Genomic DNA, 12,306 nt, shown 5'->3' with positions numbered 1-12,306 from the left:
TACCTCTCTTCCGAAAAACTGTCATAGTTGTTCCAAATCATTTATGTCAAGAACGAGAATGACGTTCTCGCGACTATTCACAACGCTATGTGCTATCGCGCTGGCTACTGCCCCGTCGCTAGCGGTAGAGATCTCCACTGACGTCGTCGCGGAGATTCCACAGCTCGGTTTGGGTACTTGGCTTTCTAACCGTGACAATGTGAGTGACGCAGACGCCTCAGAGCCAGTCAATAACTGGGAAGTCTCATCTGGCTGACTTCGATTCCAGGTTGCACATGCGGTAGAATATGCGTTGAACACGGGGTACAATCACATCGATGCTGCCTGGATTTACAGTACGTGGCCCCCATTTTGTTCCCGACAAGTAACTGCTAATGCAAGCTCTAGGAAATGAGGACAAGACTGGCAGGGGCATCGCGGCCTCTGGAATTTCTCGCAAGGATATCTGGGTGACCAGCAAGCTCTGGAACTTCCATCATCGGGCGGCAGAGGCGCATACCGCCATCGCCACGACTATTGAGAACCTCGGTGTTGGTTATCTGGACTTGTATCTGATACACTGGCCGGTGGCTTTCGTACCAGGTGAGGGCAACAAGCTCGATAAAGAAACCACCCTCGTGGACACCTGGAGGGTCCTGGAAGATCTCGTCCGGGCAAATCTCACACGGTATATCGGCGTTTCCAACTTTGCTAAGAAGGACGTGCAAGCCATCTTGGACGTCTGCGAGATTTGCCCATATGCTCATGAGTTCGAGACTCACCCATATCTGCAGCAGCAGGACTTTGTCGACTGGCACAAGGAAGTCGGACTGAAAGTTATCGCCTACTCGCCGCTGGCCAATACGAATCCGATCTACCACAAGGACGTGACGCCTCTGCTCAAGAACCCGTTCTGGGTGGATCTCGCGGCTAAGAAGAACGCCACCGTTGCACAAACCGCGATTGCTTGGGGTTTCGCAAGAGGTACTATCGTTATCCCGAAGAGCGAGCATGAGAAGTACCTGGACCAGAATCGCGAGTCACAGGAGATCACTTTTACCAAGGAGGAATTGAAGGAGATCGCTAAGCACGACAAAAAAATCCGCTTGAGCAACCCGGGCAAGAACTGGGGCGTCCCACTGTTCTCTGATCTGGATGACCCTTCTACGGAAGCTGCGGGTGAGCAGTCCATTGGAGAGCTGTAAAGTAATGACTGGGGATCGACAACGCCAAGCAGAAAAGCATATGTGATAGATCAGCACAGTAGGAACTATCTGACCACAGTCCTCCAAGCATATACAGTTGATTTCATTCTCATGTGTGGTATCCTTGTGTCCTGCCTACGACGCCTGTCTTGAAATGATTTTCAGTCGATACCTTCTCTAAGAGCAGGTTGGCGACGTTGTGGGTTTCGATGCCGAATTTGTCGGATTCGTCTGTCCACAGCCAGCCAATGTGCCTCCAACGGTGTCATCAACCGCAGCACTGTATGCAGCACCGCAGTTGGCGTCGCTAAGCGGAATCGATCAGCGAATGGCTATCGAGAAGCAGACGTACGCGAAACTCACCTAGCACCTCCACTGGCATTATTGAACCATGAGCAAATATCATGCGAGAAGCAGTCTTGAGTGTACGCATTTCCTACGGATGCCCCGGTGCAGCCGGCGCCGCAGCGACCGTTGCAAGAGTAGCTATGAATGGGTCAGTTAACCCAATACAGGGAACTCGGTAGGCAAATCTGATACGTACTCTCCAGAGTTAACACTGTTGGTTCCGAAGTTGCTACCCACAACGCCCGTCCATTTGCAAGTCTTTGAGGCGCTGTTTGTCCAAGTCGCAGTTGCGGTCGCGCCAACCTTGAGGCAGGTGATGGATCGCTTCTCAAGGCCAAGCTCAGCCGGGCTGGGGGCAGCAAAGGCCATAAGAGGCAGGAGACTGAGGAGAAAGAAAGACCGCATCTTCATCGATTAGAAATGTTGTGACGTCTGAACAGAGTTGTCTTCTGGCTCGTGCAGTAAATGAGGCTCGTAGGATCAGGGATACCGCTCACACATTATTTCTTGAAGCAGACAGCGGGTACCGCACTGATCTTAATATACCCTTCAATATTTGGGTACGTCCTGGGCAACCACCCTGTGATTTATCCTCCATATCCCCAAAAATTTCCAATATAGTGTCTTCCCGAGTTGTTGGCCCTTTTCGGCAGTCGAAGCGGAGTCTTGACAACGGCTCCACGTGTATATGGCCGGGCGCTGCTGCCGAAGATGGCCTGGTGCGTTGATCTGCCTTGACTTTCCCAATCGCGCAATCGGGCGCAGGGCCCGGATTCAGTGACGCGCGGAGAAAATGTCGGAATTGCGTGCCCATCGTGCTTAATTCTCTTGGGATGGCGGGATCAGACGTAGACCCAATGGAGAGTCTTTCGGCATTGTGGACGCCTCCCTGCAGGGGAAATTCTGGGGGAGCGCAGCTTAAATGTGGTGTTGCGATCGCTTAAGCGGTTGTAAGATTTAATGTACCATTATGCAGGGGCCGTGGTGCAGGTTACTATTCCTTGTTAGACGCAACGATGTCCATACCGGCGGCCCGTTGCAGATGTCTCATTGAGACTGGACCCTTTGCAAATTTATACCCATGCTGATGAGAAATGTGCTTATATACATGTGCGTAGACTATATTAGCCTGCAGCTGTCTGTGCGGTGCAGGTTTTGGAGGTGCATGCGCGACGTAGCAGTGCGGCTGGGCTATTTGCAGAAGGCTGTCGCCACGCGGCCTGGGTATCTGTAACCATTTCGCTGGAGATATAGTCACTTGAAGCTCAAGTTATGCAGACAGGAAGGCAATGCTCAGCACTGGACAAGCCATAACATTATATGAGACATGGCGGTTGAACCAGTTCAGGACTTCTGAGTCTGCTCCAAATCGATAAATTGCTTCGCTATTGATAGAATCTGTGGCGTGCGATGCCTTGGCCTTCATTTTCCTTTTCTCCTCCTGAAGGGTTATCAAGTGCTCACCTGTGATCCGGTCTTCTGGATTCATATGGATCTCGGAAATCCGAGTAAATACTGATCACAAACCTGAGTATGCCCACCATTCGACAGCGGTACGAGTCCCATATAGAGCCTTCCTCCGTAAAGATATGTCCGGAAGGTAGAGATCAGTGGAATCATATCCCAAGTACAAAAGCAAATAGCCGGCTGTGTTCAGAAATCGGAAAATGCTGATTGCGTCAACTCGTCTTGTGCCAAGTCATGCTAATTTCGGTGTCGAACTTACAGGTTTGCGACGAAGACGCACAACGAGAATACTGGGAAGCTGTAGCCCATAGTATATTCGACAAGTAGTGCAAATTTTTGGGTATTAACGATTATAGGCGAAATCCACAAAACCGTCATGATACACTCCATAACCACGCAAATAAACCACGGTTTAATCCGCTTCCTGGCGTGAGTGTGATCTGCTGGCCAAAAGACGACAATCAGCTGAGGCCACATCAAGGCGAAATTAATCTGACACGGCATTAGTGTCCTAACTTCGAAGGCCAGACCAGGAGACTCACGGCAGCAGGTATGTATAAGGGCTTGAGTTCCTCATAATCCGCGTATACGGCGAATGCTGCAATACCTCCCGCTGCGCTCAATGCAAACTGCAGCAAACCTAACACAATCCAGATGCTCTGGACAAATTTATACTGGGACCTACACCATCGATGACGCACCGGGTGCCGCGGCCATGAAACCCCTTTCGAGTATTCTCTTGCTGCTGTATCACTACGTAATGGCCATAAGCACCAGCGGCAGATATATGCCTCTTTCTCGTTGAGAGCACTGTCATGCGTCCACCGGAGTGGTACTTGGACGATTGTTTTAACCCCTGGATTCCACCAGGGGCCTTGAGAGGGGATGTTGAAAGCGGACATGATTGTGGGCAGGGAACGAAAACTCTGACGAAAGCATCGGAAACAAATTGTATTCCAAAAAGTGCCGGTACGGCGCCTGTCTACGACAAGACATCCGTTGGGAGGAGTTGTCAAGCACTCGTAGCATATCGAGCGGAGAGTTGTTCCTGCTTGTGCCGTGGGATACGCACTGAATTGTTTCCTGAAAAATTCGGCGGTTATGAGGTTGCGGTATTGGCGACAGACTTGACGTACGATGGCCAGGCTCGCAGGATCTAGATGTGCGATGACGATGAGTTGTATCTCGGAAGGGAGATGGGTTAAGGGCGTTGGGCTTTCACTGAAGCCGTTGTGGCCGGCCAGCTCCAGAGGCTTGTTGTCATGATGCATAGACAACGTGTCCATCTCCGTCTTAGTGCACTACCAATTTTTGTTCTTGGGATAATGGCATTTAAACGCGTGCTCAGAGTCCAATGACAGGCGAAATACAGGGGCTGAAAGGGTATGTCTCAATTTGACCATCGCGCACAATCGCGTTTCTTGTAGAAATAATGAGGAACCGGGTCGTTCAGCTGCCAAGCCCAGCCATGCCTTGCAGATGGAAGCTAAGCTAGAAATGTGTGAATATTTCAACCATTACAGCATGGGTGGCTTCGCAAGACAACTGCAACATCTGTTGTAATATGGCATATGGGCTTAAGCTGTGACCGTATGTAAGTTGATAGGCTAACCACGTTAGCAGTAATTGAGAGGTCAACTTTTGAAGCTTCTACAAATCAACTATGCGATAAATTCTTGTTGATAAGGATGAATTATTGCTCTTCGATAATACATTGTTTAGCCCATTCTAGTATCTTTAGATGGAAACAATCTTTGTCGGAGATCCTAATCGACTTACCGAGAGGCTCCGAACACAGTGACAAGGTGGCTATGAGCTGTTAGATCCAAGGTATACACAGCCGAGGCTAACAGAAAACAGTTCAGCGCAACGAATTGCGAGACTTTCTGCATTGTGCCACAGATAACATATGCAGCCATCCAAGGAATACTGACCACTGAGATGGCATTAATATGAGCTTCTTATGTGCACGATTTCGAATTGAAACCGGGACATTCAACTAACCTTTGCGTTTACTGACCCCCCCCCCCCCCCCCCCCCCCCCCCCCCCCGGAGTCGCTATTCAGCTACGAAATGCATATCAACATAAGTGGAGAAAGTGTTGATCAAACTAGACCAACCCACGATGCCCATCATGAAGAAGAATGATTCTGTAATGCTGAACGAGAATAAATGCATGGCTGTTGAGCATGGGCAGGGCACACATGCGACGTTCTCGATGTCACAAAGCGAACATTGACGACGGGTTTTTCGGACCTGCTTCTCCTCGTCGGTTGTAGATCGGAAGATGGGGTGAGTGAGGTGAGGCAAAGAAATGCGGGGTGGCGGCCACTGAGGGCTATAATTAGCGGTCATTAAGTTGTGTCAGCAAAGGGGAGTTGCGGCACATCGTGAGTCGTGCGTGACCCATGATAGATCCGGAAATGAACTATAGAAGCAAATATGTCGAACACTCGTTTCAACTTCTGCATATATAGCGCCGATAGCTGAGGATGGGTCAAGAACTAGGCGGTTTTCTTGAGGGTCTATCAGCAGTATGCAAATCAAAGGAGATGCCGGTAATTTGGTTGTAGATGGTCGGTGAAGCTAGCAGCATCGTCGAATAATCGTTGTTAGTTACATGACTCTGGTCTCTTTGCACACGGTAATGGTCATGGCCTATCGTGGTCCGAATGATGCTGCATCAGGTACACCTCTTTTCCAAGTGTTTTACGGAGGACGCGACGATAATCATTTGATTCCAGTAGTCCTCGGATAAGCTAACCACGTCCAGCTTCTCCACGATCTTTCAGACAGAGCTTGGAGATGCAGCATGCAGGGGTATTGGTTACGGTCAGACATTCTGGACCAGCCGTTGAGAATGTCGATCCTGACCACCAAGCATGAATGAAACGGTGATTCGCAGAAAAAAGACGCTCATGAGAACAACCATTTCTGAGTTGGTCTGGGGCATTTGATAGGACCAACCTGTCTGTCTCTCAAAAGCTAAGGGCGGGAAAAGCTTAATAGCTCCAAGTTTGCCTGCCACATTGTTTCCCCTAGACTTCAAAGTGGATGTGAGGCGGTGTTCAGGGGTTCCTTATTATTCTATTATGGCAGCCGACCATGATCCGGATCCGAGAGTGTGCTAATTTCTCTTAAGGTGAATTGAGAGAGCCCTGACAGGACGCAGAAAATAGGCTTTATGGCTTTACAATTATGCTGAGATCGCAAAGCTAGAAAAATGGCATGGCTGATTGGAAGAACACTGTATTCTCAACCTTACGCCCCAATGCTGTGATAAGCAGAGATAAGTTTAGAGCTCCCCAACCAAGGTTGATGGCCGCATGACCGAGCCTCGCTCGCTTGGGTGCGCCCCAAAAGATTCTTGTTGCACAGGCAAATTGCTAGTGGGCTGGCTGATCATTTGTGCAAGTTCAGTGTGCTTGATGAATTTTTTTTCTCTAGTTGGATAATACGAACAACGAATGCTAATGCCACTGAGTTGGCAATCGACTGACACATCCGTCGGACACGTATCAATTGAGGACTGGCAGCGATTGTTCACCGAATCATGCTGCAGATATCTGCTATTGAGAAATAGAAGAAAAGGGTCCAAGTACGTCCAGCTCTTTTGCCTTACTGTGTAATGGCAGGGCACTATCAGCTGCAAGGTGAAGTGGATACAAAGGTTGTGGTACCTTAATCAAGGCTGCTGCTGGCAGGTCTACGTTGCATTTGTCTCCATGGTGCATTGGGTGTCGTGGTGCGCTGAATGACAATCAATGGTATGAACGAAGATTGAATGTGACTTGGTCCAGTGATGGGGCTCCCTTTCTTGAGGTTTGCTGCATACATGGACATTGCATCATCTATCCAAGGTCTGTTTTTTTGATCTTCAGGGATCCTCCCAATTGACGTAGTAATTGTTGGGTTAATCTCAAGACATGATGGCGGTAATATGAGAGACTCGAGTTCTGGAATTTGTCTCGCATCGAAGCGGGACGAGTTCAGCGCTGCCCATTCGCCCGCCAAAGACCGCTCAACGCCTCAATCTGCGTGTTTCCTGATTGTGCTTAGTGTGACCAAGAGCTTCGTGTGCAGGCTCCAAGGGCCCCAATTCGCTTGGATGGGCAGTGGAGAGGCTCTTTCAAATGGCCCAGTGCACGGGGCAGTGCCTAGTCTGCACGGGGTCTAGCAGGCCAATCCTCGAGCTAGGCCACCCCTAGCCCGCCCATTTTCCTGAGGTTAGTCCCCGTTGGTTCAAGTTCAGGCCTGTGACCGACATTGGACCTTGAGCATGCTTGAGACCTTGAACCTGCCCTCTGGTACTAAGTAGCCTCTAGCCTCCAGCCTCTAGCCCTCTAATCTCTAGGCTCCTTTGGCTCTGTCGTGCCGATTTCATTTTCTCCCTTCTGATCCTCTGCCCTTCCGTCAATTGAGACAACGTCAACATCAACATCGTCGACCAGCCTTTCCACGCGACGACTGTCAATCACGACGAGTCCTCGTCCGCGAGTTCCGACGCCGATTGCGAAACGTCGAATCAGTGAATCAAATACCCGCCTGCTTGCACTCAGATGATGACAACACGTCAACACTGAGTGTACCAGTATCTCAGGTACTCCTTTCCCACCGACCCAGGCCCTCCACCACCGCCTTTGCCAACCTCCGAACACCTCGTCATCTCCCCCCGATTCATTAGTTCACGACCTTGTGTGAACCTCTTCCGTTTCGCCCATCTCGAGCAGCACCAGCATCGGTAGCTGTGTCCCTCATCCGCAATGGCTTCCTCATCTTCAAATGTTGTCGGCGTCCACTACCGGGTCGGCAAGAAGATCGGAGAGGGTTCATTTGGTGTCATCTTCGAAGGTACCAACCTGTTGAACAACCAACAGGTGGCCATCAAATTTGTGAGTCACCATATGCATCCTATCATTAATCATGCACCACCCACGCCGGCAACCATTCATTCGCATTCATCATTGCTCTGTTTCCATGTCATGTGCTTTTTCAGTGGCTAACCTGGCTTTCCTCGAACAGGAGCCTCGTAAGAGCGATGCACCTCAACTCCGAGATGAGTATCGCACATACAAGATTCTTGTCGGATGCCGTAAGTACACACGTTGCATTATCTGTGCCACTGCCACTAACTCCTCACCAGCCGGCATTCCCAATGTCTACTACTTTGGCCAGGAAGGCCTACACAACATCCTAGTGATAGATCTACTAGGACCTTCGTTAGAGGATCTCTTTGACCACTGTGGCCGCAGATTCACCATCAAGACTGTTGTCATGGTGGCCAAGCAAATGGTAGGCCTATGAGCGATCAATCTTGGAACCTCGCCTGGACACTAACAAGATGCTAGCTCTCAAGGGTTCAAACCATTCATGAGAAGAACCTCATTTACAGAGACATCAAGCCAGACAACTTCTTGATAGGGCGACCGGGAACCAAGGCTTCCAATGTTATCCACGTCGTGGACTTCGGTATGGCCAAGCAATACCGTGACCCCAAATCGAAGCAACACATCCCTTACCGTGAGCGGAAATCACTTTCCGGAACCGCCAGATACATGAGTATCAATACTCATCTTGGCCGCGAGCAATCGCGACGTGACGATCTTGAGGCCCTGGGCCACGTGTTCATGTATTTCCTCCGAGGTGGGCTGCCGTGGCAAGGCTTGAAGGCTGCTACCAACAAGCAGAAGTATGAGAAGATTGGTGAGAAGAAGCAGACTACACCGATTAAGGATCTGTGCGAAGGATTCCCCGAGGAGTTCAGCAAATACTTGACGTACGTGCGGAACCTTGGATTTGAGGATACCCCGGATTACGACTACCTGAGAGACCTGTTCACCCAGTCATTGAAGAACACCGGAGAGGTCGAGGATGGCGAGTACGACTGGATGAAGATCAGCAAGGAGTCCAGCAAGGGCTGGGACGCTATGCACAAACCAGGAGCTTACCACAACCCAAACGCCAGGCCAGGCCCGTCGCAGATGGAACTTCACGGCGCATCTCGTACTGGCGCCAGCACTCCTCATCTCACCCGCGATCGTTTAAACGCCGCGCAGCCCCCACCTCCCTCGCCAGCGAAGGCGATGGACAAACGCCGGCCAAACGCCCCAGGCGCTCTCCAGGCGCAGCGAGGTAGTGCGGTAGGGGGTCTCCGTGACATGGCTACGCCGACTGGATCGACTCAAGCTCAGTTTCAGAATAGCAACCAGAACTTGCCACCCAGAATGGCGCCTCAAACTTCTCAGATGGGAGCTCAAACCATGCCCGGTAGCCGCCCCGCCGAGCCTCAACCTACTGGCTTCCAGAAGTTTATGAAGGTACTATGCTGCGGTTAGTGCTGCTGCGTACAGAGGTCCAGAACTGGAGGCATGGGTGGCCACCTGTCGCCGCCCGTCTAGGCTGAGTGCACTTTGTGACGCATGTCATGATGGCGATTCCACATAGACTTTAGAGAGCATTGGATGAGATGGTCCCGTGCTTTCTGCTACGACTTTTTAATACTTTTTGGACCGCACCTATTCCCGACATAGTGTTTTACGAAAGCTGTTTCCATCTCAGCTATGACGAATTTCATATGCACCAGCGACTTTTCTCCAACATTGACATGCTTCAAGCGACATCTGCATCAAGCGTTTGGCCAGGCTGATATATAAGGGAATGGGCGCCATGGCGTAATTGAATCGACTTGATCTGGTGTGGACGTTGCTGTGTCTGGCAAAGCTTAATCAGCAACTCGTGCTTGCCGGTCTACTCTGTCCGCATCGAGATCTGGCGTTGGCTTGGGCATTGACGGAGTCACGGTATCGGAAATGCAATCAAAAATAAAATCTCATTCACGACACTCGCTACCTACGAAACACAGAAAGTTGATCAAGTGTCTGTTAATAGTCAGCGAAAGCGATTGAGAGCAATGGCGCAAGGGGAACAGCATTCTGGATTTTCTTGCACTAGTTTACATGTTCATAATTTATAGGCGGAAGAAGAGTTTTTTACGATGACATAGGGCGATAGTATAGAGCGTCATTGAGAACGAGTGGTGAAGTCAGTAGTCACGGCAGTGGAGTAGCAGGTATGCAGACAGAGGGTCCAGAGGGGGTAAGAACTGCATTGAGACTTTTGTAGTGTTGATAGAATAGGCAAGCACAATGGGTATAAGAGAATTCTTCATATGTTACATATAGCGTCTGCACCTAAACTGGTTCCTGATCATGTAATCCAATGATTTTAATCCTGGAGCTCACTGACTAAAGCTGTAAAACACAAAGGCTCTGACTTGAGTCAGAATTCGAATTCCTTTTGCTTCTTCTATTCTCTTTCGAGGACAGATTTGCGTCCTACCAACGAACCTAATGGTCTGAGGTTGGGGATCATGGCTGGGATGATCTGAGACTAGCCAAAACTTGACTAAGAAAAGGATAAAAGAAATAAAAGGAATAAAAAAAAAGGGTTTCGGCCAAGTCCCTGTTCTTTTTGGTTTTAAAGAATTCGTTTCAACTTTATGATTCAATTCACCTGAGCAGAAACCTTCGCATGGGCTGGGATACAGGAGAGATCTACCCCACGGTCGAAGGGGCGCTTGTTCAATGTTTGCCCCCCCCCCCCCTTTTCTTTTTTTCCCCCAAGGAGCCTGTCCGACGTCTTTGCTGTACTGGATTCAAGTTTGAGTGAGTGAGTGGGTGGGTGAGTAGTGCTGAGGCGTCGATATCATACATAGTCAAGACAAGCTGCTCGCGAGGGCGCTGCCGTATTGCCTGCCAGCTCGGAGTGCGGTGTCGATGTGCCCAGGGCGTATGCACGTTGGGGGTTATACCGGGTGTTGGACACGGGAAAAGCCATGGACGCCGTGGATAGCTTACTACATTCGTCCGCACTCGGTTTGAACGCCGGTGAACTGAATACATTTCTAAAGCAGGCCGATTAAGCCCTGGTTCTGGATACTGCGACGACCTGCCTGCGAAATTCAAGTGTGCAATCCGCATGTTGCAACGTTACTACCATGAGGCGGCAAGAACAAGATAAGCACTCTGGCTGGAGTTTTGGCCTGTATAGTTGGTCTGCTCTGAATTATATGGCTGTAACCTCAAAATGTACGTCGCTGAGGCGTCGTTCAGGAGATCATCAGCTACGTGTAGAGAAGAATAGGAAACAAGCAAAGCACATTCATTGATTTTTGCTACCCCTGGGTAACTCCTCTGATCCCGCCCATGCCTGGCGAGATGGATCAAAGACGCCGACCAAAATTCGTATCAATACAGAGAGAATACCGCCAGGACACCCGCATAAACAGATTACCGAGGCATAATCTTCGTCATCTTCTATATTCATGTTTGAGACAGCACTGCTATCTTGTTGCAAGCCTTCCGGTATGCTGCAGGTCAGGCTTAGGTAAGCTTCTGCTTGATGAAGAACGATCGCAGATGCGAGAGTTGCCATGCGCATGTAGCGGCCAGAACAAGCACCTGGATGCCCATCCATCGAATGGTACGGGAGTTTGTGCTTTCGGATTGATCTCTGAATTCGGCTTCGCGTTCCTATAGTTCCATTTATTAGTTCTTGTCTTGCCGGCCAGACTCTTCTGCTGATGGGAAGCAATGGGGGGTTGGAACTGGGCTGAAGGCGTGACGCAACGTACTCTTTGGAAGACCTGTTCCCTGCGGATATCCTGCAACCTCGAGTTGAGATCCTTGACACGCTGGGAAATATCGGCCATCTTGCCCTTGTCGGTGCTTTCGATGTCGCTAGTCTCGCCGATGGCCAGGTCGAGGGTGAGCTTGATGCCACCATTGGGGTGCATCGAGCTCAACCAGCCCTGACGGCCCGAGTTGGAGGAGGGAGTGAAGCAGATGCGGTGCTCGCCAGCGTCGGCGGCGCTGAATGTGAAGCGGCCAGCGGAAGAGCCACGTTGCGAGACGACGCGGTGATCATTGTCGAATACCTCCTATAGGGGGGAACCAAGCGAATTAGCAAACGGGTCCTCGGTGCCTATCGTGATATTTGCGAACATGGGAGCATGTGGGCAATGAAGAGAAGCAAGCTGGGCTCCAGGGGGTGAAACTTACATCAACGGAGATGTAAATGCTGATGCCATCGTGCTTGGACCATGACTGGGTGTTCTCGTCAAACTCCTGAGCATCGTAGTGGCCGACGACCAGCGTGTCCTTGGGCAGATCCTCGAAGAAGCACTTGGGCGTGGTGCCGTCGATGAAGAAGTACAGGGCGTGGGCGACAGTGCCCAGGGAAAGGAGAGGGAGGATCGTCCTCATTGTGGATCGGCGACTCGGGCTCAATTGACCTGGTGGAGGGAAGC

The 12,306-nt window shown here is 50.4% G+C and overlaps 5 protein-coding genes across 5 annotated transcripts; 2 read left to right on the top strand and 3 right to left on the bottom strand.

Moving 5' to 3' along the window:
• Positions 1 to 58: 58 nt before the first annotated feature.
• BKA67DRAFT_519079 (aldo/keto reductase) lies at positions 59 to 1,184 on the top strand (the record flags this gene model as incomplete). Its single annotated transcript, XM_046098062.1, has 3 exons — positions 59 to 199; positions 269 to 335; positions 388 to 1,184. The coding sequence occupies 3 exons, from the start codon at positions 59 to 61 to the stop codon at positions 1,182 to 1,184; spliced, it is 1,005 nt and encodes a 334-aa protein (XP_045957086.1).
• Positions 1,185 to 1,361: 177 nt separating this feature from the next.
• BKA67DRAFT_659480 (uncharacterized protein) lies at positions 1,362 to 1,937 on the bottom strand (the record flags this gene model as incomplete). Its single annotated transcript, XM_046107444.1, has 3 exons — positions 1,362 to 1,491; positions 1,548 to 1,670; positions 1,729 to 1,937. The coding sequence occupies 3 exons, from the start codon at positions 1,935 to 1,937 to the stop codon at positions 1,362 to 1,364; spliced, it is 462 nt and encodes a 153-aa protein (XP_045957085.1).
• Positions 1,938 to 2,526: 589 nt separating this feature from the next.
• Positions 2,527 to 4,285, bottom strand: BKA67DRAFT_646830 (uncharacterized protein; the record flags this gene model as incomplete). Its single annotated transcript, XM_046105924.1, has 6 exons — positions 2,527 to 2,774; positions 3,060 to 3,220; positions 3,259 to 3,491; positions 3,542 to 3,628; positions 3,685 to 3,981; positions 4,136 to 4,285. The coding sequence occupies 6 exons, from the start codon at positions 4,283 to 4,285 to the stop codon at positions 2,527 to 2,529; spliced, it is 1,176 nt and encodes a 391-aa protein (XP_045957084.1).
• A 3,477-nt stretch (positions 4,286 to 7,762) lies between these two features.
• On the top strand, positions 7,763 to 9,334 carry BKA67DRAFT_519295 (kinase-like domain-containing protein; the record flags this gene model as incomplete). The annotated part of the gene is made up of 3 exons (XM_046098086.1): positions 7,763 to 7,891; positions 8,022 to 8,291; positions 8,348 to 9,334. 3 exons carry the CDS (start codon positions 7,763 to 7,765, stop codon positions 9,332 to 9,334), a joined length of 1,386 nt encoding a protein of 461 aa, XP_045957083.1.
• Positions 9,335 to 11,380: 2,046 nt separating this feature from the next.
• On the bottom strand, positions 11,381 to 12,262 carry BKA67DRAFT_593021 (transmembrane emp24 domain-containing protein; the record flags this gene model as incomplete). Its single annotated transcript, XM_046104893.1, has 3 exons — positions 11,381 to 11,530; positions 11,632 to 11,937; positions 12,059 to 12,262. The coding sequence occupies 3 exons, from the start codon at positions 12,260 to 12,262 to the stop codon at positions 11,381 to 11,383; spliced, it is 660 nt and encodes a 219-aa protein (XP_045957082.1).
• Positions 12,263 to 12,306: the final 44 nt, after the last annotated feature.

This window comes from Truncatella angustata, assembly GCF_020726525.1.
Source record: "Truncatella angustata strain MPI-SDFR-AT-0073 chromosome Unknown BKA67scaffold_5, whole genome shotgun sequence".
NCBI lineage: Eukaryota > Fungi > Ascomycota > Sordariomycetes > Amphisphaeriales > Sporocadaceae > Truncatella > Truncatella angustata.
This window is presented reverse-complemented; position numbering and strand designations above follow the sequence as displayed.